The 26,278-nt window shown below is 35.4% G+C and overlaps 2 protein-coding genes and 1 pseudogene across 2 annotated transcripts; 1 reads left to right on the top strand and 2 right to left on the bottom strand.

Annotated features, from left to right (window-relative positions):
• Positions 1-194: 194 nt before the first annotated feature.
• Positions 195-9,472, bottom strand: LOC143556319 (serine/threonine-protein kinase TIO-like; annotated as a pseudogene).
• A 7,333-nt stretch (positions 9,473-16,805) lies between these two features.
• On the top strand, positions 16,806-20,547 carry LOC143556300 (uncharacterized). Its single transcript, XM_077045654.1, has 8 exons — positions 16,806-17,012; positions 17,979-18,263; positions 18,793-18,852; positions 18,931-19,089; positions 19,182-19,300; positions 19,380-19,477; positions 19,945-20,069; positions 20,151-20,547. Exons 1-8 carry the CDS (start codon positions 16,815-16,817, stop codon positions 20,301-20,303), a joined length of 1,197 nt encoding a protein of 398 aa, XP_076901769.1. The 5' UTR covers positions 16,806-16,814; the 3' UTR covers positions 20,304-20,547.
• Positions 20,548-20,988: 441 nt separating this feature from the next.
• LOC143556312 (U-box domain-containing protein 44-like) lies at positions 20,989-24,510 on the bottom strand. Its single transcript, XM_077045664.1, has 3 exons — positions 23,707-24,510; positions 22,989-23,289; positions 20,989-22,451 (listed from the first exon to the last, which is right to left on the bottom strand). The coding sequence occupies exons 1-3, from the start codon at positions 24,430-24,432 to the stop codon at positions 20,992-20,994; spliced, it is 2,487 nt and encodes an 828-aa protein (XP_076901779.1). The 5' UTR covers positions 24,433-24,510; the 3' UTR covers positions 20,989-20,991.
• Between the last annotated feature and the right edge of the window lie 1,768 nt (positions 24,511-26,278).

Below are 26,278 nucleotides of genomic sequence, written 5' to 3'. Positions count from 1 at the left end.
GTTTGGAATGTTTTGGTTTGTGATAACGCTAAAAACGTTACCTATTTTTACCTTATGTCTCAAGTGAGACTAGAGCCAACGACCATTTTGTTAAAGACTATACCTTTGCTACTAGACCAAGCTAGTAATTGTCCTAACATACAGATATTCACCACAATGATATTAACATATAAAGGGAAAACATTGGTCAATGTTCATGTGTGGTTGGTCAATCCATTCTTTTGTCTCGACGCACAAAACGCTTGAGAGATTCTTTTGAGAATGGCAGAAGCACGTTCGGCAATCCATTCATCTCTCGACGCACAGAACGTTTCAACTACTTGGCACCGATCAGATGCACGCATGAACTCTCGACAAGGCGCATGTGCACACATTTTAAACAATGCAAGAAGAGCTCTTTTTTGAAGTGACTCATTGCTAGAACAATTTTCCACTAACTTCAACAAAGCCTGCATATGTTAATAGTCAATACTCAATAGTAACCATATTATTAATTATTTGATTATAATACTAATATTAAAATTTTAAATTTTAATAGTCAAAAGTACTACCTGCACTGCTCCTTTAGAAACCATATCATGAGAAAGTTTGCTGGAGTGGCGAACCAGATTGCTAAGAGCGCCCGATGCGTTTCTCTTTGTCGCGTCTTCTTTGTCTTCTGATAGCAGCAAATTTGCAAGTAGAGGGATGACTCCCCTCAGTTGGTCATGATAGAAGTCATTATGATAAGTCACATTACCAATCTATTTAAAGAAAAAAGTCAAGCAAGTACTAATAAATAACTGGCATAAACATATTGTAATAAAAAAAATAGAATGTTAGTTATCTTGCTGCAAAAGAAGCACAATTGCGGGCGTGTTTGTCACCGTCATAGCAACGATCAACTAAGAGACTAAAAATATTATGCTCTGCCTATAAAACACCAAAAAAATGTGTCGGTGTAATATTATTGTTGTAACATTATTCTTGTAATATTATTGCTGTAATAATTTTTATGTACCAACAAGTGATAAAAGAAGTCGTTGTGTCGACACATGTTTCCTAGAACGCTACATGCCTTGGCGCTTATATTAGGATCTTCGTGAGTAAGACCGCCTTTCAAAAGTTCTAAGATGTCTGCTCCCTTTATGTGCTCATAAAAATCCTGCTTTTTAATTCAAATTAGTAAAAATTTATTTATCAAATTTTTTTTTTTATGGTTTGCTATTTCTCATTAAAATCAAAACGATTACAATAAAGTGGCAGGCAAACGGGCAACAAGCTGCGCCGCAACCCCCTTTTGAATAGTTAACAAGAGCTGACCTCATGCATACGCGCAACATTTGAAACTATCGTTAGACCATCCAGTTTGACTTCCGAAGAATTATCAAGTAACCGCCTCATCGTATTTGGACCCAACCGACCGTTGCCAAGGATACTACCAGTGGCTTATGCGCTGTCATTTGGGCTAGAAACGCAACGGGCCTTGCAGCATTCATTAAGTCCACATGTCTCAAGCACTGAATTATTAAAGCTGGAATTCCCATCTGCATATTCAAAAGCAAAATTATTATCTAGAAAAACAATATTAATTAAAACAAATATGCACCTCTAGAAGAATTTGAATATATTTAGCCAACTCTTTGTCATCAGGACAACTTGTCGCATTTTGAACCGCTACAAATGGAAATGAGAGAAGATTGATAACAGAATTAACTGTATCTTTGATTCCGTTTTCTCCTCCACCGGGCCCACCCCAACGTCTTATAAGATTAAACCAGACACAAGATGTGCATCTGATATTAAACCAGACACAAGTTTCACATGCTCCCGTTTAAGCAAAACTTGGCGAAGAGCGGTACTGCCACCTGGTAGACACTGGCACAGTGAAGAAACAGCCCATACAACTCCAACAGGTGATAGTTCGATTTCATTTTGATCCGAACAGTTGCTGTTGTTTCCCAACAAATCAATAAGAGTTTGAGGAACACCACTGGCACACGACTGTTGGATTGCTAACAGGCCGCCTCGTGTTAATTTATAATATAACAAACCTACATAGCAATCTTTAAAACCGTGCCAATACGAGAGGCGGTTCGCATTGTTATTATTACCTGTTAAAGCACTTAAATAACCGCAAAGTGTGACACTTTGGGGAATTAAAGACAGTGCTGTTTGAATTAAAGACAGTGCTGTTTCTGATATTGATGTTTCAACATATGGATTACTTTCGAGTGACAAAATAGAAGCAAGTGCCAGCATGGCAGACATGGAATGAGGCTGCATTCTATCAGATGAAGAGTAATGGTGGACGAGATCCGTGAGGCGAGAATGTTGTGTTTCTGGTGATGATCTAAGCATGAAAAGTGCAGACTTCGGCCCGTTTGAGTTTAAGGATTGTGCAACTGCAGCAAGTAGAAGGCATGAATGGTGAATCAGGACACGTGGGTCGGATATTTTACTTTTCGACAGTTTCGTACTGTTTTTTTCCGTGGAAGCACAAAGAGATAATATTGAAAATATCTCTGAAATGATTGTATTATCGTCACCGCATAGAACACCACTAACCGAGCTATCATGCACGCAACACCTTAAGATGATATGAATAGCAGAAGACCATGTGGCCTCGAGGCGTTGGCGAAGACAGTAGCAAAATGCAACTTGTACACCTTTGGATCTGAGGAATGCTTGTGTAACCACATTAACTACTTTTTCAGAATCTGTACCAGTCAGTGTTTCAGGTTGATGTCTGTCACACCCTCAAAATCCACTAACGGAGTTTTACCGTCAGAGGGTGTGAACTAACAGGATCGGATTCATTAGTTATAATCAAACCATAAAACAAAGTTTCAAAACCATGAGAACGTTTACGAGTAATTAAATGCGGAAGCGTAAAACCATAGAAAGCAATGTTGCGTCACGCAGGACGACTTAAAACCCAATGATAACAGTTAAAAATAAGTTTGCATAATTAAAAGTGTTTCAAGCAATGCATGATCCTAAACCGCGCGCCCGCCTCGGCTACCTGAGAATAACATACTAAAAGTGTCAACATGGGGTTGGTGAGTTCACAAGTTTATATAAAATAAAGCGTTTAGCGTTTGCGTTCAGCGTTTTGCGTTCAGCATTTTGCGTTACCAGATAGTGTTATGTCAATTATATATCTATAGGTAGCTAGCCTATAAAACAAGTATTACTAAGTGTTCGACACCGAAGCTGACTGTTTATCATTTGCCTTGCCACCAGGTCTATCCCGACCATGGTATGTGTTTAGCCAAGATTACACCCACTCGACCTCCAGTCGAGTTTAGCGTTGGGTGGGGTTTGTCAAACCCAGTAGTACTACTCAACAATGACTCGCTATAATCCAATATTAAACGGTTCGATGTGAATGAAGGACTTTAGTTATTGCGTTTGCCACTTAGTCTTTACAAGTGATATATAATCTATATTAACAAAATCTTAAATGCGTTTTCGGAGTATGTTATCTCCCCCAAGTGAAAAGCGTTTGAAACAGTTTAAAAAGGGGTAAGTGAACTCACTGTTTGCGAAGTATTCCCAAAATAATTCACTAAGATGCGCGTCACAGAAAAACTCTCTCTAGCGTTCTAAAACAACAAAGAGATTTTTCTAAGTGTCGGAATATTATCGAGTCTCTAGACCCGGCACATAATACCTATGCACACAACATGTTTAGTGTTTCGTTTGTGAATCGTGTGTGACTTTAACAAGTGTATTTGTGATACGTTACATGTGTAAGCAATTATTTATGTGTCATGTATTCATAATGTACATCACTAGCAATTACTCCTCGTAAGGGCAATTTGGTCAACACATAACAATTAACTAGCAATTATTCCCCACGAGGGCAATTTGGTCAAATCATGACAATCAATTAGCAATTATTCCCCTCAAGGGCAATTTGGTCAAAACACGATAATAAATTAGCAATCACGTTGTTTCATGCAACTTTCACAAAACTCAGCAACTAGTTTCTTAACGACAGAATTCTACTTGAAAAACTAGTCTATCCCACCGATCATAGCATCACAATTAATTTACCAAAAATCATCACAAAAGCATATATGTCTTAGGTTTCCAGAACATATTTTATTATATTTTTATTCCACATAGGTTTCTCACAATAATCAAATCATTACAGCAAACTCATAACAGTCAAATTCATGCGCAACAGAATGTTATTTGAAATTCCCGTTAAACGAAAAATCCAATAAATGCAAGACCACTTGGGTTAGGTTCCTAACTCGATAAGTCAACTTCCAGAAGTGGAACCAACCCAATTGGTCTCGTAGTTCATGAGATATAATATTTACAAAACAACCTAACAGCTGGTCTAACAACTCAGCTTTGCACAACGTTTTTGTAAAATCATAAAAGTTAACTTTTACACGTCCAAAAATTGCAAATTTATATTCTTTAGAAACTAGACTCAACCTAGTTTACTGTAGTATCAATAATCTCAACCAATTTTCACATTTACACCCCGTTACAGTCAATTAAACATCAATAACACAATCTGTCCAGAAACTGTTTGCATCCAAACTCAACATATTAACTATCTATGGACCATAATTCATTCATATAACACTCTAGACTCCATAATCACTATCCATGCACATAAATTACACATTACATACATGATTAGGGTTTTTGTTTGAACTCAAATCAAAGACACAGACAATTAACATGTAACAATATCAATTCTAGTTATCAAATCATCATCAATACATCATCAAATCAACAACAATCATATGAACACCATACACATATAAATCGGCCCCTAGGGTTTTCAATTAACCCATTAAAAATTGAAATTAAGTATAAAGGATGCAAGGGATAGTCGTTTATACCTTCCTAGCACCTTAATCTTCAATCAAAAGCTTGAAAGATTGTTTGTATGTGTGTGTGAATGGCGGCAGCCGTGAGGGGGGGAAGAGAGAGTCCGATCGGGGTAGGGGAGAAGAGAGAAAGAAAGAGTTAGGGTTTAGGTTTATTATTATTAATAATAATAATATGTTACACTCAAGTCCCTCAACTTTCAATTGTTGCTTTTCTAGCTTAATTAACTAGTTCTAGTACATTGAGTTAACGTTTATAACGATGTTATCACACAACACATAAGTCTAACACATAATTATCACATAATTACTGTTTTGACGTTTTTCGTTTATTCACCAATTGTTTGCGTCAACTCGTTTGCGTTTAGGTGCAATTTCCGAAAGACTACACATGTAGTAATTGTCAAGCGTCATTTAAACCCTAGTTTAAATGTAATGAGGTGTGCGTTATAGATTCAGTGATCTTTAAGTTTGAATTGACGGAGTTGAGTTAACGGAGTTAACCTGAAATTGACGATTGTCACAATGTCCTTCAATATTAAGCCGATCTAACGGAAACACATGTGCATTTTCACTTGTAAACTGAATCTCAAATGCATCTATCAATGACCAAATTGCCCTGCACGCTTCACAAGTGGTGCGTAACAAACTTGACGAGCCAGACATTAGACCCGTGCCACAAGTCACTAACTATGAAACCAAAGTATCAGCTAACACTGATGATTTAGCAAGATCCAGTATCTGTTTAAGACCGTTGATAGCCACGTCAGCACCGGTGACCAAAGATGCTTTTAGACCTTATGCTGCTTGAGAAAATATAACAGTAATGCATGCAATTGATTCATATAAAAGTCTTCCGGACGAATCTTCTTTAGTACTAGAAACCTCTTTATAAAGCTTCACTATAGCAACCGAGCGCCTGATGTATGAATCTCCAAACGCACCTCCACGGTTATCCAACAACTTTTTTATAACCGAGAAACACTGCATATAACTAGACGGGTGCCCGCATGATGCAGCGGTGTTTGAACACGGGCCTTGTTAATCACGTAACAATTACGAGTGTTCATGGTTCGATTTGAAACCTTGAAACCGTTTAAACCAGTCATCGATTTGGTTTCACGGCTGGGTTTTTTACATTCGGTTGGTTGGTCGGTTTCAAAATTTTCAAACTGTGGCAAACGGTTTGATTCGCGTTTTATAATGGAAACTGACCATATGAAATCAGACCAAACTGTAAACACTGAATGCATTTTAATTTTTTTGTTATATAGTATTAGATATGTTTGTTATATATAGCTGGATGCATGCACGATGCAGCGGAGTATGTATGCAAACATGACATCTAACGCGTAACCGGTGTTATCGTTCCAGTAAGTGCGTGACTTCACAACAGTATACGCGCAACCTGGCGATAGTATGCTTGTAATGCGACATTGGAAGCTTAACCGGCGTTAGAGAGCACGCCACACAACGATTGTGTGCGCGCAATCAGGTGTCAATTCACAAGTAACTCTACATTGAACGCGTCTTGACCCGCGATCTGTTCTGCTTAACACTGTTCTAACACGAAATTCGTCTCACTTGACCCCTTTCGACCCGAACCCGTCCCGACCCAAACCAGATTAACCTTTTTTGATCGACCCATTCAAACCTTTAACCTAAAAGACCCATGACCCGAATGGCCGAACCCGCCCAACCTGTTTGCCGATCCTTAATGGTAATCATGTAACACATTAAGTTTTTAAAATGAAAAAACTATAGCAATACCATACTCATATTAAAGACAATAATACTTGTTTTTATGGCATAATATTTTTACGTCTGAAAAAGTTATAAACGTTTAAACATCGTGAGGTAGTTGGTTTAAAATAAGGGGTATATATGTAACTATTCTATAAATTAACAAAATGTGATTAAAGTTAAAGAACCAAACTTGTAATTATTTTTTATTAAATTAAAACCAACTTTACTAAAAAACAAAATTGTCAAAAGACAAAATTGTCCCTAAAATGTCTTAATTTTATGCATTCAGGTTTGTACTTAAAGCAACAAGTTTAATACCTCTTAAAATTTAAGAGGTCCCTAACTCATGCTTTATATCTAGTATAGATAAACTGATAAACCTTTTGAAAATTGAACATATGAAGACATTATATACAGATAAAGCAACATACCTTTACCAGCAAGTCATTATAATCTGACTCTTTTAGGCGAAGAATATTATTAGTAAAGCTTATAACTTCCGAAAAAATTTCATCAAGAACCCGAGTAGAATTAATGGCACCAGCAACAACTAAGTTTGAAATAATATTCAAAGACTGGTTTGCAGACAGAACATCTTGATCTCTGAAACCAAAGTGTAACCGTATACGTTAACTCGTTTACACTTCAGAAAATATTCAGGAATTTTAAAAATATGATGTTTCACCTGCACTGCCGGTTTTTTAGAGGCTGCAAGATAAACGATAGTGCTTCGTTATCTCGGCCTATTAACTTGGCACCACTGACAGTGTGAGAACTATTTTCCAGTTTATCCAATAGCTGGCAATCTGATAAGAGAATAGAACCAATCATGCATCTTTACATCAATATTTATATAAACATATCCAAAATAACTGTTTGTGTACTTGCAGAGATCAGACCGTCATCGCTAACTCTAGATGCAGCAGTGTTGGCACGAAGCTCCTTGTTATTAATTAACATAAGATGTCATGTTTTGTTACCATGTTTAAGAACCGACTTTAAAAAAAAATAAGAAAAGATAAGTACCCTAGCCTCAACATCTTTTAGAGTTTCTGCAACAAATGGATGATCAAGAAGCTTCGGCCACGTAAGCCTGCTTTGAGGATCCTGCTCTCACGGTTTTGATAAACTTTACCATATTTAAACAAAAAAGCATAAACAATACAATATATAACTATTCATAGATTTATAGCAGGGTGGCAAATGTGACCCATTGGGTTGAATGAGTTGTAATAAAATGTATATAATGGGTCATAATGGGTCAAACTAAAAAAAGAAAATGATTGAAACGGGTCAAAACAGGTTGACATTTCTTGAGTTTTTTTTTTCTTTTTTATGGAACGAGAAAAACGGAGTAAACTTTTTATTTTTTTTACTTTTTTAGTTTTTGATTATATTTCGAGCTATGATTTTTTAATTATTTTTTTTTGAATTTTTAATGAGGGGTTTTTTAAATGGGTCAAAATGGGTTGAGATTTCAGAATAATTATATAAAACTATTCAGAGATTTATAATTATACCTTATTAAGCAGCCCCCTAAGGAAGCTTTTGAAGTTTGCACTCATGGTTTCTGGATACTTAACCGGATCCTTGATGATATGTCGGATAAGTTTATATACTGAATTAGTGTAAAAAGGAGGTTGGCCGGCAAATAACTCGTACCTGAAAATATAACAAACGAATTCAAATTTAAGAATCGTATAGTTTTTCAAGGAGAAAATAACTTACAGAAGGATCCCAAGGGACCATAGATCGACGGTGTGGTTGTAGAGTTGCTCTTGTACAAGTTCCGGGGCCATATACAACTGAGTGCCTGAAAAAAAATGCACAAATAACTATTTAATTAATATTTGAAGAAGATTATAAAAGAATGGTAACAAAGCTAATTGTACCTTTTATTGAATGCAGATAGACTGTATTATTTGACATAGCACGCGCAAACCCGAAATCGCATAGCTATTTCATAAGACAAAGAGTAATGGTTATACTTAAGTAAATTGATAAAAAATTTAAAAAAAAAACCTGAATTCTACTAACGAGAAAACACGAATATATACTAGAAAAACAAGTCGTTTTGAGTTGCCAACGAACAACCAACCTTAACGACACCTCCTTCACAAATCAAGATGTTCTGTGGCTTCATGTCACGGTGAATTATACGGTTGGAATGCAAATAATGTAATGCACTCACCTAAAAATTCACAAAAAAGCATAAACATATTGTATATAAAAAGATGTTGGTAACATATAATAATATGAACATGTGTATATAATATAAGTTGTACCAATTGCTTTGCAATTTTCCGCACTTCGTCTTCAGGAAGACACTTGTCATGTTCGAGAACTTCAAACAATTCACCCTATATATGAAATCGCATTCGATCAATATATACAAAGTAAAACTTACATACAATACTAGCTGCAATATTAATATATGTATAAAAGAGATCAAACAAAGCTACTTGAGCAAACTCGGTAACAACACAAAACTCTTGTACGTCGACTCTCAAATGAATCCCACATCTGAATAATATTTTCATGTTTCAGTTTCCTCAAGATCTGCAAAAGTAGTCATCACATGAGACAAACTTAATATATACATAATAACATTAATAAATAGTAGCATTAATATTAATTAGTATACCTCAATTTCTTGTCTAAGATTTTGAATATCCTTTTCGGTTCTACCGTGCTTCAGTATGAACTTCATCGCAATGGTCTGTTGTAAATACACAAAAATATAATTAAAACAAACCTAATACGAAAGTATTCAAGTAATAATGAAGACGGATATATACCTGGCTGGTGAACTTTCGTCTTCCCTTGTATACTTTACCGAAAGATCCTTCTCCAACAAGCTCGATCACATGATAATTCTCGACTCCCATAATCTCCGAATTCTACTACTAAACGGCGCAAATAAAGTTTAGGGTTCGGTGATAGCACGAATTCTAGGAAACTATTTAGAATATGGGGTTTAGACTTCACAAAAGATTATAATGATCCAGAAATTTGTAACTGAAACAAGTAGAAGATGATCAAATGGAAGAGAATTATATGGAGGATTGAATATTGTGATAGGGTGGGATTTAAAATGATAACTCTTTTCCCGCTCGTTACCGTTAGGTCTTTTGAAATATTAAGTTACAATATATAACTTTCATTTGTGATTATTTTTGTGATTTAAATTGGTTGAAAATTAGTGGATTTAGTTTGGTTTGATTATGGGAGAAACCCAAACTTTTAACTGATATTTTGGTTTTTATATTTTCATTATCTAGTTACTGGAAAATAATATTTTGTTAATTTGATTAATTATCGTATCATTCGCTTTTGGCGTGGTTGGGCTTAAACTAATTTTTGTAAGGGAATATTCTCAAAATGTATTTTTGTTGGAGAAAGACATCTGTTTTTTTTAACGGCGACTTTTTTGTACTAAGATCACCGCACTCTCTAACTATGCAGTTAATACAGTAAAAAATCGGTTAGCGGTCAAGGGCCGCTATTTGAGATATAGGTTATTGCAGTGGGATAGCTGTGAGAAAGCGGTAATTTTAATATCATGTAACATATATATATATATATATATATATATATATATATATATATATATATTAATAGTAATATCAAAAGTAAAAAACACAAAAAGTATCAATAACTGAAACATAATTCAATCATAAGCAATGAAATCTTCCTCCGAGTCCACATCAACCAAGGAATCGTTTGTAGAGAGCGAGAACATGACTCTTCTAGGGTTTGGACAAAAAAACTGGTTATATAAATAAATAATAGATCAAATTTGAAGTTTGAGCTATTTTTTGGTCTTTTCTTAATTTAGCCCACATATACAATCTTGAAAATCGGTGCTATGACCGCTATCTAGGAATAAAAAATCGGTCAAATAATGGCCAATAGCGCCGCTAATAATGGTTCCGCTATTAGCACCGCTATTTTGCAAAGGTCTGCTAACCGCTATCCTACTGTTATCCCACAGCAATCCACTGCTATGACTGCATAGCTCTCTAAATTTGAAGATTCTCGATGTCCCATTCTAACCAGACTATGTACTAGTTTGAATTATATTATTATTATAACTAATTTTAAATCAATTTTTGTTTATATTTTGTAACTTTTAATATATAAAGTTTTATAAAACTCCGAAGTAGGGATGAGATTTTTTCTCGATACTCGTACGCGTCTATTGGATACGGGTACAGGTACCCAAATTTGCTGATTTTAGGTACGAGTACTTTCGGGTGCATAGTACGAGTATTACGGGTACCGGTGCCCGTTTAGAATATGTAGGGCTTTTATTATGTTTCCAACACTCATGAACTAACTTTCAAGCGAAATTTTCAAAACCTAATATATATCAGTTGAATCAGTTCCTTCTCGATCTATACGTGTATATTCATATATTTTTATTTCATGTATGTATAATTGTGTATATAAAATTTTTCTCTTGTTTTTCTATAGAAATTGAAGAAGCAATAACAAAGAAAATGAAAAGGGGAAATGCAAAGATGACTAGCGAAGATTAAACGTATGTTAACTTTGTTTGTATAAGTTAATTTTGTTTTAAACATTTTGATAAAAAAATTGTGGGAGACTTTATAATTTATATGTTTTAGAATTCATTATTTGATTATGTGGATTTTATATTAGACAAAATTACAAATTTTATCCTTTAAACATATGCGATTTATGGATCAGGTCCTTTAAAATGTTTTTTTGCATGCGGCGTCCTTTACGTGGGATGTTTGTTTGATTTTTGTCCTTTTGACTAACACCCATCCATTTTCGCCGTTAAGTGGTTGCACGTGAGAAACATGTGAGGGGTTCTTTTGTCTTTTCACCCATCCCTGCAACATGTCTTTAACACCCTCACTTCTGATTTTAAAACCCCTAAATAATCCCTTACAAAGCCCTAACACTCTTTCACCTTCCGATCCTCGATCAAACCAAGCAAGCACCCTCAGATGATATAATGGAGCCGCAATTCTACATTGGCAAAGCACACGATCAAGAAGATTATTCAAATTTCTATGGTAATTTCAACTTTCTAGGGCTTACTATGGTAATTTGTACTCGTTTTTAGTTTAATTTTGGTACTTACACAGTGATTACTGTTATTTTGTAGTTGGATTACCTCATATGTTTTCCATAATGTTGCACCATGGTGGTAAATTTACCAAATTCCTTATACGAGTTTATAATAGAGGTGTGGTGCATCATATTCATGAACTTGATATTGACATGTTTTCTGTTCATGAGGTTGATCGAATCTTGGAGCAAATAGGTTACTCTAAAGAAGAAACTAGATACTACCATTATCTAGTTCCAAATGAAGATTTGGATTTTGGGCTTAGAGCTTTGGGAAGTGATGACGATATTAGGGGATTTGCTCGGTATGTTGGAGAGCATAAAGTAATGAGTGTGTATGTTGAGCATGAAACAACCACTCTCCACATATATTTTTGCTCACCATCAAAGGTTGCAATTAAAGAAATCACTGATGAAGAGCATATGGCAATGGAGATAGCAACTGATATGTCTAATTCAGCCAAGAGAAAAAGCTTTTTGTTGGGTTGGCATGCTAGTACAAATGAAGTTGGCCAAAGCAGTGGACAACAAGAGCAAATTGATCTTGTATTAGACGACCCTGAATTCGACCCTTTATTTGGAGACAATACCTTTGGTGATCATGAAGAAGGTGATAATCACCAACCTACAAATGAAGGTAATGTCATGGGAAATGATGGTAATTTCATGGGAGATGAAGGTAATGTCATGGGAGGTGAAGGTAATTTCATGGGAGATGGTGGCAGTGGAGATGATGGCAGTGGAGATGATGACAGTAGAGATGAAAACTATGATGGGAGAGATGAGATAGGGGATGGTATTGACGAGGAAGATAGTGATTACATGTTAGAAGATGGTGACACAACAAATGATGTCGATGTAGATATGAGGGATTTTAGATTACATACTGATATTGATGTTGATCACCAGGCTGCCATTGATAGTTTAGATGGTTTAGAAATGGAAATAGAAGATGTAATGTTGGATAATGATAAAATTTATAAAAAAGAAATGGATGACAAAGACATAGATTCCCTTTTTTATAAGGGTCAAGTGTTTGGTACAAAGGAAGAGGTGAAGAAATTGATTAGATCACATGCTGTTGAAATAAGAAGACAAATTAGGATTTGAAAAGATGATCGTATAAGGGTAAGGGCAGTGTGTGAAGGTGAATTGGAAGATGGGTCCCATAGGGAAAAAAGTTTGGGGGTTGGATCTAGCAGTTGTGGTAAAGACAAAGGGTCAAAAGATAAACATGTTGGGGGTAGAGGAAAAAGGAAAGACCCACATATCAATAAATGCCCTTGGGTTCTGTTGCTTTCTTACCAAAAAAAAACAAGATCTTGGATAATAACCAAGTTGGTGACTAACCATAAATGCCTTCAAACAAGGAAAATTTATGCCTGCACAGCAACCTTCCTATCTCATCACTTAATTGAGGAACTCCAAGATAACCCCAATATTTCAATTAAAGGTATCAAAGATAAGTTCCAGAGGAAGTTTGAGGTTGGTGTTTCTAACATGAAAGCATATAGGGCAAAGAATTTGGCCAAAGAACAAATTAATGGAAATTTCATATCTCAATATGGGCTACTGAGAGATTACATTGAAGAGTTGAAAAATGCTAATCCAGGTACAACTGTTCACCTTGAAGTAGAAAATTGCACCGACCCCACATCTGAGACAAGAACTTTTAAGAGAATCTATGTATGCTTGGGGCCTTTGAAACAAGGTTTCAAAGCTATTGGGAGAGATCTTTTGGGACTGGATGGGGCTTTCCTCAAAAGTGCATGGCCTGGTCAATTGTTCACAGTAGTTGGTCTAGATCCAAACAATGGATATTACCCTTTAGCATATGCAGTTGTAGAAGCTGAAACAATGCTCTCTTAGCAATGGTTTTTGCAATGCCTTGGTGATGATTTGGGCCTGGATAGTAGATCTAAGTTTACCTTCATGAGTGACAGACAAAAGGTTTATATACACTCCTTTTCATTCCATAATTTTTTATTTCTATCTAAGATCATGTCACTAACAGATCTTCATTATATGTACAGGGCCTTATCCAAGCAGTGGAAAGGGTGTTTCCTAGTGCATAGCATAGATTTTGTGTTAGACACATTACTGAAAATATTAAGCACATATTTAAAGGCAAGATTTACACAGATACTATCTGGAAACTGGCCGTATGTACAACAAATGCTCATTATGAGAGGGAAATGGATAATTTAAAAAGGTTGAACAAAAAGGCACATCTTTGGGTGTCTAAAATCCCACCAAAGCATTGGTCAAGATCACACTTTACCGGTAACAATTTCTTTTGCCTTTCTGAATTGTTAGCTTGAGTGTTGATATGTTTATGAAAGGAAGATGTCTTGATCATAATATAGATTATTTTGTTACAATTGGAAGAGCACTATCAGATGTGTTCACCAATAACATGTGTGAAGTCTTCATTTCTAAGTTGGTAGATAGACGGGACAAACCAATAATCACATTATTGGAATACATAAGGGAGTACCTTATGAGGAAGATTGTGAATGTTCTAAAAGTAATTGATAAGTCATCAGGCTTGCTAACACCATATGCTACTAAGGTTATGGACTCAGTGATAAAGGAAGCTAACAGGTCAGTTCTAATCATTTCATGTGTCTTTGAACATAAATTGAATATGCATTATTCATATACATTCAAATAATAGGTACAATGTGCAATGAAATGGTGAGGAACATTATCAAGTAACTGGACCAAATGGTGATCAGTGTGTGGTGAACTTGAGAACAAACACTTGTGCGTGTAGGAGGTGGGAAGTCACTGGGATACCATGCAGACATGTTGTGGCAAGTGTTTGGGTGAAGACTGCTCATGACCCAAATGTTGGTAGACCAGAAACATATGTCAATCCAGTATACACAATGGAGAGGTGGAGGGCTGTATACAATTACAAAGTCTACCCTATTAATGATATGACTATGTGGCCCAAGTCAAAGGTGCCAACACAAATCACAGCACCTAAGTATCATAAGTCTATTGGAAGGCCAAAGAAATCCAGGAAAAAGTTAGTTGTGGAAGTTGAAGAAGGTAAGAAGGGTAAGAAGGCAAATGGCAAAACTTTGGAAGTTGAAGAACAAGGCCCATCCAAGAAAGTAAAAACAGTTAAGAAGTCAAGGCCACCAGGTAGCAGCGCTTGCGGGGGATGTCATCAAAAAGGGCACAACATAAGATCATGCACTGCTGCAGTGGAAAAATAATATTTTGGGTTGTATGCTTGTTGGGTTTTAATTGTGTATTCCATGGAACAATATTTTGGGTTCTCTTAGGGTTGTCTTTTGTGTTGTCTTTTGGGATGTAATATGTGTTGACTGCTATTAGGGATGTAGTGTGGATTGTCCATGGAATAATTATGGTGTATGAAATTGTTGGTTGTTGAATGCATATGGTAATTGATGTTATTGTTCGCATGCTGATGTTGATGTCTATATGTTGTTGTTATGTTGTATGAGATTGTTGGTTGTTGAATACAATGGAACCAAAGTCATCTATTGTTTGACCATTTACATTTCAAACCATATTGGGACACTTTTTCTTATTGGTAATTGATGTATGAAACTATCAGTAGTCAACATTGCAAATTACATTCATTCTCACCATTCAAATTACATAAAAAAGACATCATATTATTACCTTCTAAATTATATTCAAAAAACATCATTGCCAACCTAAGAAGATCCTAACTACATTAACCCAAACTACATTCGGAACATAAGAACAACCTAAGAAGATCAAAGACATTCGAAACATAAGAACAACCTAAGAAGATCAAAGACATCATATCATTTTCATTGCAAATACAATTGCACTAAAAAGATCCAGCTCATTATCAGCTTCTTCTTCATTTTCCTTACGTCTTCTTTACTTTTCTCCAGACTTTCTTCAGCTTTGTTCTTAGATCTCAACAAACCAGGGATTATCTCCATTGCCCTTTCACACATTGGAGGGTCACGCCATCCAAGAAATGGACAAGCTGATGTCTGGATAAAAGAGGAAGATGAAGATTATACGATTCAAAGAAAACTGAAAACAATTCAAGGGCTTACCATGTTGGGACAAGAAAAGAATCGTCGACCAGGATTTCTGTCAGTCCATGATGTTCGAACAACAGCTTGCTTGCCATAAACACAATACATCATCCTCGATTGAGCCCTAATATTTGATCTTGGCATCGAACCCTAATTTTAGATCTATGAATTGAGCCCTAATTTGAGAGATGGAGAGATGAAGGAGATGAGCCTGACATGTTGCAGGGATGGGTGAAAAGACAAAAGAACCCCTCACATGTTTCTCACGTGCAACCACTTAACGGCGAAAATGGATGGGTGTTAGCCAAAAGGACAAAAATCAAACAAACATCCCACGTAAAGGACACCGCCTGCAAAAAAGCATTTTAAAGGACCTGATCCATTAATCGCATTTGTTTAACGAACAAAATTTGTAATTTTGTCTTTATATTATCGTTTATTTCCTTTTTAGTTTTAGTATTATGTTTTGATTTTGTGTTATTACGGTTATGGTTGGGGTGTTAAAGATAATTGTTTGTCGGTATTGTACACTACCGATATCAAGTTTAGTGAAAATTTAAAGAAAAAAAAAGGTGGTACCAAAAAAAGCACTGTACCCGAAAGTAGAGGTGGGCAAATAAACCAGTTAACCGAACCGACCCGAAAACTAAACCAAACCGAACCGGTTTGAAACCGATTATGTAGAAACCGGTTTGTAGTTTTCTCCACCAAACCGAAACCGGTCAAAACCCGAACCGAAGCCAATCAAAACCCGAACCAAAACCGGTCGTACCATGGTAAGAACCCGGTTTCAACCCGAACTGAAACCGATCATAAACCGGTTTTTGACTTCTGCTGACCAAACCGAACCGATTTTAAACCAAACCGGTTTGAGTTTTAAACCGATTTGTGCACCTCTACCCGAAAGTACATGTCCCCATATCCGCACCGTAAAATTGGGTACGGGTACATAGATTTTCTGATATTTCGTGTTTCGTTTTGTTTTAAACCAAAACTCGTAAATATCAAAACATCAACAAACGGTGCATTTGTTGTTGAATAATAATATAGTAATATCCAGAGAGAGTTAGAAATGAGTGTTGGGTTGTTGTTATCTTCTTCTCCATGGATTCTAGGCACCTCTCTTCTTCAATCATCAGCTTCTGAATCCTCAACACCACCACCATCTGCTTGTGTCTGTCGATGTAATTTCAAACCACCACCAAAACACCTCAAATTCGTTCTCCATGATGCTCTCGATTCCTCCGGATTCAACACCACCTATGCTAGGGTATTATTATTATTATTATTATTTAAATTACAACACTGTTCTGATTCTGTGCCTAGGATTTAGCTTTTGCCCTAAACGATGTTTAAACTGTTAGGTTGGTCCTTAATCTTTTAGCTCAATTGATTTTTATAATTATTAGGGTTTTTTTTAGAGATCAGTGTTGTATATTTATTATTTATGGGTAGTTTTTCAAAATCATATATTTATTGTTTAGGGGAAAGTTATCGTACAAACTAAAAAACTGTACTAAACATGAGAATCAAGTAGTAGTTAATTATATATACAAACAGTGTAATTATGAAATTAAACCGTAGTGTAATTTGCAATTACACTACACTATAATTATAATATATTGTATATATAATTACACTACTTGATTCTGGCAGTTAGCATGTTAATTTAATTTGTATTTGATCCAAACCCTTATTATTTATATACAAAACTTTATATATAAATTTTCAAATACTTTAAAGATTTTGACCAATTTTGATCGAAATTTGACTGGTATCGATTTTAGTGGCCAATCACTGATTATTGAACACTTTGGTTATCAAAAATTCCATAAACGATCGATTTCGGTTAATTGTTTATTAGCAGTTAATAGCCTTGATAATCAAACGAGCTTTATTTGAGGCTCGGGCTTAGTTCGAACTTGATAAAAGCTTGACTCGTTTCAGGCTTTTTATCGATTCGGGCTCAAGTAGCTTGCGGGCAACTCAGCTCATTTTCATCCCTGACTAGCGATTAATAGGGATTGACTGGATTGAAATTTTGTATGTAATTAATAATTATGTATAATTTTTCAAAAAAAGTATACATTTTCAAATAATTCAAAGATTTTGACGTCCGATTAGGTGATAAATCGAATCTGTAGCAGTGTAGCACTCCAATTTCCGATTAGTTGCCGATTAATTGGCGCCTAATCGTGATTTTTACAACGCTGCTCAAGATTAATATCTGCAACAGGAAGCAAGGGAGGGATTCTGCTCACAGATCAAGAAATTGTCAAAAACCGAGCGCGAAACAAACATAATCATCAACGGGGAGGTTGATTTAGGGAAAACAGCGCTTTATATAGCTGCAGAAGATGACTCGCTCTTTTCTCACTCATCTGTACCACTTCCTGTTGATGCTTTTGTTGAAAGATTGAATCATCTATCTATGGGTTACTGCTCACTATACAGCTCATCATTTACATCATCTCCTGATGTTTTCCTCGAGTGTCTAGACCGATACATGTATGTTGATAAGGTATATCTGCCTCCATTTCTTAATTCATACTGAAAGCCAACTCATTTATAATAATATTTCAAGTCTGGAAATTTATAAACACCGTCAGATTATATTTTAGTGGATTTAATTCTTTTAAAACCTATTTATTTGATAAAACCGTTTATAGAAATTAGTTTATTTGCAATAAATGGCCAAAATAATTATGGACATATTTTTATAGGCTTTTCCACATAATAATATAATTTCTCAGAACATATATGAAGCATGTAAATATCATTTTAATGCTATAAATATGATAATTGTTATATAAATCGGTTTTAAAATTTGAACTAGCAAAGTATCTATAACACATAAACATGTATGGACTAGGTTTTGTGCACAATGGTAGCATATTACACATAATTGAAATCAAAACCTTCTTACTACTCAGTAATATATCGTTAGTGAAGATAAAGTTTTTTATGCGATTTATTTCCATATCAAAGAGACATGAAACTAATAATGATTTAAGCTCAATCTTAACTTGTATCTTTTTGGTTTTATTCAGGGCTTTCGTAGGACCAAGTCAACCAATCATATGGAACAACGAGCAGTTTATCTTCATTCAGTATGCCTTACTATGTAATATGTATCTGTCTACACAGATTAAACGTTATTTTATGATTATTATCAAATATCCATTCAGGTTTTGACTCATCGTGTGGGATCAACGTCTATGCTTTCACTGATATATTCTGAGATTCTGAAAATGCTGCGTTTATGGGGTCTCCTCAAATTTGATGTTGAAGCTTTTTCCTCCAATGATCAAGAACATATTGTGACAACTGAGTTTCTGTTATTGAAGGTGGCCTGCAGGTTCACTTACTTTTTTTCATATCCATTTTGTTAGTTCCGCACTTTTCATTTTAGTAGTTAGTTTTATCACTTTATTTGCAGATTTTAAGAGATTTGAAGGATGCTTTTTGGCCATTTCAACTTGACCAGAGTAAAAGTCCGTTTCTAAGAGCAGCGGAGGCGGCACACTGTTCTGATAGATCAGCCAATGTTGACAAAAGGTCCTTAAATTGTTTTTATTAAAGAATTATATTATATTTAATGAATATAATTTTGTGATCATTTTTTATACATCTATAGTGGTTTGGAGCTTGCATCTGCAAAGGCTGCTAGACATAGGCTGGAACGTGGTGTTTGGACCAGTGTTCGGTTTGGGGATATAAGGCGTGCACTCTCAGGTATGTTTTTCATTTAAAATTGAAACATCTATTAAATATGTTAATTATATTTCCTGGGTTTGCATTAAAGTTTATCAGAGGGGGCAAGATGACTAACTGGGTCAGATAGCGGGTCATCTTTTTAACTCGTTAGTTTGGTTGGATTGTCCCACAAAACACTTTTTTGTCTTATTTACTAATCATGAAGAGTTCGTGTGCTAATTACTTGATTATGATCAAAATAAATTTTGTTACAATGATAGTCTAAATCTTTGAATGATACTAACATTATTTATTTAAATCTTTGAATGAGACTAAAAATCTTCATATAAAACAAGATTATTACAGTAATAATCTAAATTGTTCGGTGACTTTCAGGGCCAATTTTCGTTTTAGATTTGACCTGTTTGAGTTAAAATACAACCCCAGATATTTAAATATTTCTTCTAATTTATTTTTCTTATAAATATTTGTTTTTCATTGGACAGCATGTGAGCGGCTCATCATTCTTGAAGCTGATCCTACTGAACTAAGAGATTATGGTGTTCTCTTGTATCACTGTGGATTCTACAGGGAGTCTTTGCAATATCTCATGTTATATCAGGAAACAAAGGTACATAAAATATGTTTTTTTTTGGCAATTTTCATTTCTTAGTATAAGATATTGTCAAAATTATGAGAAAGTTACTTGCAGAAAGTGACGCAATTACCGGATTTGTTGATAAAAGTAGAGGAAGAAGCGGTAGAAAAGTTAATCATTCGACTTAATCTTATTCTAATGGAGGATGATTGGACTAGACCTTCATCAATTGCAAGCTCTCTATATAATAACACGGATCCTTGGTAACCAAAACACGTGTCCCTAAATCCCACCGAATGAGTTTATTTCTCGGTGTGAAAAACTTTATGGTTCGTATCATAATCGAGTGGAATTTGAAATACAAGTCATCATGACATGTATCATCGAGTTGGTACGATGAAGAATCTTTTGTGGCAACTACGGACGGTAAAGATGCATGTTATTTTATTATCTTTAAAATGTATGATGAGTATATGGAGGTTATGATGATTGCATACATGTAAATAGTGTATATGCTAAAGTCTTCTTAAGTGGAGCTAAATTGACATGTAGATTTCTATGATCCATATTCTCACCTGTCATTGTTCTTTAAACTTTAAAGCATTCCCATATAAGATATGTAATGATGAATTTGTGACTCTCTTCTTAAAGTCTACCTTGATTATGTTAATTTCTAACGACCAGCTTGAACGGGTTGAAATGTCATGGTTGCCGCCTTGATGCCTTCAACGCGGAACGAAATGCACCAGGCGAGATTCGAACCCACGACCTCCCAACAGTCTTCTCTGATCACAATTATTTATTTGCATAATCTATTTTCTCTTCAAGCAATATAACTTTCATTTTCATATATTTGTACAATACAATCCAGTAACACACACCTTGTATATAAAATCAACAACACCAAAAATGAATATAAGCTGATAAAAAAAGTTGAAAAAAGTAATAATTTAAATCAAAAGTAATCAGACTGAGCCTGCAAGAGTTCAAGTTGTGCTAACAACTTAGCAACTGTTGGTTTCAACTGTGCCTCCCCATTCTGTGCAAGATCAATCAACACCACTTGTGCCATTGCTCCATATTTGACCCGATAATCTTCGACCCGAAAAACCCGTTCCAATATCCAAACCGCTTTTTCTCTCGTCTTCACACTCCCGGATTCCACCACCTTTATAACCGCTTCAATTCCCTCCTTTTTCTCAAGAAACCCGCACCCGTTTTCCCATATCTCATCTTGCAAAAGAGTCGATAGCGCCTCGAGAACCGCTTCATCAGCTTCCCGTTCATCGCCTTCCAAGATTCTAATCAATGGTGAAACCGCACCCGATTTCACCAAACAGAAAGCGGATTTCACAAAACAGTAACCGTTATGAGCTTCACAAAAGGCTTCTAAAGACGGAGGAACGCATAGCCACGTTGACTTCTTTGACTTTCTGAGATTCAAACAGTTCTTCGACAACTGAGCTAACGAAGTTGCGGCCCTACATTTAGCAATTATCGGCCCGTCTGACAGAATCTTTACAAGAACGGGAATCACTCCATTCTCACCTGCATAAAGCTGTAACTTCACATTTGATGTGATGGTAAATCTAATTAATACCCCTGCAATATTCTCAATCAATTGTGATGATAACGGAGTCGTTGAACCCGTCGCTTGTTTTGAGTTCATAATTGATACAAGAATGGGTAACAAATTCGCCTTTTTGAGTATGTCGGTAGCTTTCTTGTCATTAACAGGAATATTACACAGAATGCCAGCAGCTATCGCCTTTTCATTCTCGGATGCTGAAGATGAAAGAATGTTCACAATTGTATGAATATGAGTTTCTCCCAGTTGCTCCATAAGTTCATCTGATAACTCCTTAGACAAAGTGTAGATGAAATTAAACGCACCGATTCGAATTTTGGGATTCTGTTCAGTAAGAAAGGGTAATAGAAGCTGAATCGACCCATTTTCTTTCATTTTTCTTCTGACTTTTGATGCCCTAGGATGCGAAACGATGCTGTTTAAAGCTTCCAATAGGTGGATTTGAATAATGGGACTTGAAAGATTAAGAAGTGAGAACATTTGGAGAGCAATATCATGGTTGACCAGCATATTGTCTGATTTGGCGATTCGGGCTAAAATGGCGGATGCGGGTTCGCGAAGAGTCATCAAAACCGATGTCACGGAGAATAATAGTTGAAGAAGTGAGGGGACGATGCCGGACTTGATTAATCTTTTTGTGTTTTCTTTTAAAGTTGATAGATTTTGCAGTGCATTTAATGATGATAATTTGGCTTCAAGTTTTCCTTCTTTGAACATTTTGACCAATGGCGGAATTGCACCGTCTTCTCCGATGGAAACTCGGGTCTCGTCACTAAGTTCCATTCTTGAAATTGCTGTTGCCATGAGAACTTTACTCATGTCGGACCCTGTAATTGTATCAAGAAAGTAACTTTATTTGGCCCGTTTGAGAAGAAACACAATCCAAAATGAACTGTTTGAGATAGAACACAATTCGAATTGACCCGTTTGAGATAAAACAGAATCCAAATTGACCCATTTGTGACAGACACAATACAAATAGACCCATTTGAGATAAAATACAATTTGAATAGATCCGACTGAGATATAACACAGTCCGAATTGACCCATTAAGCACAACCCGAATTGACCCGTTTGAGATAAAAACACAACCGAATTGACCCATTAAAGACAATCCGAATATAGTCTTTTGAGATGAGACACAATCCGAATTGACCCGCTCAACACAATCCGAAATTCCGAATAGACCCTTATGAGATGAAACACAATCTGAATTAACATGTTGGATAAGCCAATCCGAATTGACCCATTTGAGATAAAACACGGCCCGAATTGACCCGTTTGAGATAAAAAAACAATCCGACCAGTTCATAAGCAAACGCGTGGAAACCGACAAATTGTCAATGAAGGTTTAATTAAGTTACCTTCAGTTAAGTACTTGATTAATGGCTTGAAATAACCAGCTTCTGCCATATGAAGGGCATTTTGGGTATTACTTGATAAAGCAGCCAACAACTTCCCTGCATCATGGGAAGCTGTTTGATCTTCACCATTAGAAATAGCAACTAACATAACTATACATCCCTGTATTCTTCCAATCCTTCTTCTCACAGCTGACACATCAGACAGAGTTGATAACAAGCCTACTGCTTCCCTCTGTTCATCCGCATCCCGAGTCAACGATTTGACCAATGCTGACAAAAAGTCAACCTCTGCCATCTTGCTCTGCATGTTATTTCGCTATGTAAAATACACACATGATAAACAGTAAAAGTGACAATTTTGACCCGTTTAGTTACAAATGGGTTGATTCAGGCTATGCTTTATCTCCAGCGGGTCAAATAAACTGGTTAAAAATTTACCAATGCATAAAATAAGATCTCTTTAAATATTCAAAATTTAGAACTTTTTGGAAAAAAAAAAGAAAAAAAAAGATCGAAACTTTAATCATATTTCCCAAATTACAACATTATATTATAGGCCATACATGCAACAACAACAACAAAAAAAAAAGAAAAAGAAAAGAAAAATGGAAAAAAAAGTAAAGCTAGGTTTCATAGTCAAAACACACAAATTACTGAATTAGTAAAAATAGATATAGTACTTCAAAAGGCACACTCTTAAGAGTAATAAAAAATATACCTTGATTTCATTATCTTGCGCAACGAGGATTCTTAGATTTTTAATGATACTCAACCGATTAACTGAATTTGTAGAACTCAACCGGCTGAACAAAATCGATATAACACCTTCAGTATCAATCCATTCACAAGAAACCTTATCATCACATATCAATGTGTTAAAGGCAAAAAGCGCAACTTTTAACTGTTCATCATTCCCACACTTGAGATACAAAACAACATCTTCAACACTAGAACACGAAAACTCCTTTTCCACTTCAATAATCTCCTCAACAACATCATCATCACCTTCTTCTGTAACAACATCATCCAAAAAATCCGATTTAATATCTGAACTCGCAGCACTAAACTGCCCAACACTCATCAGTTCCCGCCTTAACGCCTCGAGTTTTTCTTTCCCGTGCATCGACACATCATGACTAGCAAACAACACAAGCCCTATCGATCTGCCGAGATTTTCCGTGATTTCTTCAATTCGTTTACATGGTGAAGACGCATAACGTGGACTTGCAACCAATGCCTTCGCCTTTTTCAACTCGGTTTCAAGAGACTCCACAGCTTTTCTAATCGGAGAAGACTCCATGATCTTATTTTCTTTAAACTCACCAAGAACCGAACTTAATTTACGCGTAGAGTGAGATAACTCCGAATAACTTAACGAATCTTTCGTTACACTACTTGTAGCTTCATCAGCATCATAAACATCAGGATGACTTTTACCCTCCATTTCTTGACCACCCAGATGAAAAAGAAACAATTTTTATAACATACAACCAACTAAACTATAAATAAACAAGACTAATAACACCCACAGGGGACACAAAAACCTGAATTATATCCCAAGATCAAGAAAAAAAACTTCCAACTTCGTTGAGGCAATTCATCAAACACTTGGTGGGCAAGGATGATGATGCAGCATATATTTTCATTCCGAATTAACCCGCCAACATCAAGCTTAATTAACAAGATTTAATCAATAAAGCATACCCGAATACGCCAAACCAAGACTGAACTGAAGAAAAAAAAATTCAACTTCTTTGAGGCAATTCATCAAACACTTGGTGGGCAAGATGAAAAAGCATAGATATTTACGAATTTAAACAACTTTGAATAGTGGGTATTTGTCTTCCAGACGTGATATACAAAGTGTGATAGTATGACAGAGGAAGATTGAAGGCATAAGAAGAAACAAGATGATGATGAGTGGAAGTTGACCAGGTCTTGTGGGTTCATTTTATTCCAAATTATTATTATTATTAAGTTGAAGAAGAAATGAAAAAAGTATAAATAAATAAAGGATCTTCTTCCGAATGACGTGACATATTAATGGGAGAGACAAAAGGAAACCAACAAATGTCCGGCGGCTGATCGGTTGCCGGAATATTCTTCTAATTGTAATAATCGGTTCATTTGATTTTAGTGTTAAATAATATCAATCCATCTTTTCCGGTTGCGGGTCGGGTCGTCACGTTATGTTTTTTTGAACGGAAAGGTGGTCTATTTGCTAGGGTGATTTCGGATGTCGGGTCTTTATTGTTCAAAATGTAATAAAAGAAATTTGTAGTTATACATTGACCGATATAATTTTAAGTTTCACTTTTGTTGTTGATGACAATCTCAATAGCATAATCATTATACATTTGATTTATATTTATACTCGATTTTAGTTTTAAGTTTCTCCTTTTTATTTATAATCATCATTGTGAGAGAAATCAGGTGAGAATTAAATATAAATTTATGATAATTATGTTACTAGTATTGTTTTGCTAACAAAAATGAAAGTTATGATTTTCATTGTAAATACTTTATATTATTAAAATCTAATTTTTCATTATAAAGTTAAGAGGATACATTCATAACTCATTTGAGCAAAAACATAGTTTTTGATGATATACTAGAGCGTCATGGTATTAAGTGATATGTCATATACCTTGACCTGTTTACCCGTATTATATTAAAAGATTGTATGATGTAAAAGTATAATAACAAATATGTTGAACCTGTTAAAACTTTAAACTATTTAATTTTATAATTATGGATGAATATTTGATATTTTATTAGGTTTTTTAATGTGAGATCAAGATCGATTTCGAGCAATGGAAAACCTAACTGCAATTTCTAATCACCTAAGATAACAAATGAGTATACATAACTATAGTGTTAGGTGATTTCAGTTCCATAATGCCATTTTAGTTAAGACTAGTTGAGAAGTTATTATATACATTGTATTGAGTTAGGAGGTGTATAGTGCACGTTCAATGAAAACTATTATAACTTATGTATTATGGAACCTCAAAGTTTGTTAAAGACGTAGCCATTATACCAAACGGGGTTTGGGGGCAGCACCCCTAGTCGCAAGGTCCCAGAGGCAGCCCATAGCGGGGGTCCTAGGGGCAAAGTTGCTAAGAGCTGCTTTAATGATATTAACTTTGGTCTTCAGAACAAACGTTTCTCAGAAATCACGTGTCGTTCTTAAGAAAACATTCTATTATCTTAGCAAATTTGAGTTTTTGTACTTCAATTATAAAAAAAATTACAAAGTATATCTACTCATGACCCAAATGGTCCTAATG

This window comes from Bidens hawaiensis, unplaced genomic scaffold (genome assembly GCF_021521415.1).
Source record: "Bidens hawaiensis isolate Kalapana, Puna unplaced genomic scaffold, B.hawaiensis_p1.1 tig00018514_1, whole genome shotgun sequence".
In the NCBI taxonomy this organism is placed as follows: domain Eukaryota; kingdom Viridiplantae; phylum Streptophyta; class Magnoliopsida; order Asterales; family Asteraceae; genus Bidens; species Bidens hawaiensis.
This window is presented reverse-complemented; position numbering and strand designations above follow the sequence as displayed.

Excerpts from the sequence above, each read along its gene's own strand:
- LOC143556312 (XM_077045664.1), bottom strand. The coding sequence starts at position 24,432 with ATGGAGGGTAAAAGTCATCCTGATGTTTATGATGCTGATGAAGCTACA. Across the intron at positions 23,290-23,706 it reads CGCAAGATAATGAAATCAAG|AGCAAGATGGCAGAGGTTGA; the intron begins GTATATTTTTTA and ends AATAACATGCAG. Across the intron at positions 22,452-22,988 it reads AATCAAGTACTTAACTGAAG|GGTCCGACATGAGTAAAGTT; the intron begins GTAACTTAATTA and ends ATACAATTACAG.
- LOC143556300 (XM_077045654.1), top strand. The coding sequence starts at position 16,815 with ATGAGTGTTGGGTTGTTGTTATCTTCTTCTCCATGGATTCTAGGCACC. Across the intron at positions 19,478-19,944 it reads TATAAGGCGTGCACTCTCAG|CATGTGAGCGGCTCATCATT; the intron begins GTATGTTTTTCA and ends TTCATTGGACAG. Across the intron at positions 20,070-20,150 it reads TGTTATATCAGGAAACAAAG|AAAGTGACGCAATTACCGGA; the intron begins GTACATAAAATA and ends AGTTACTTGCAG.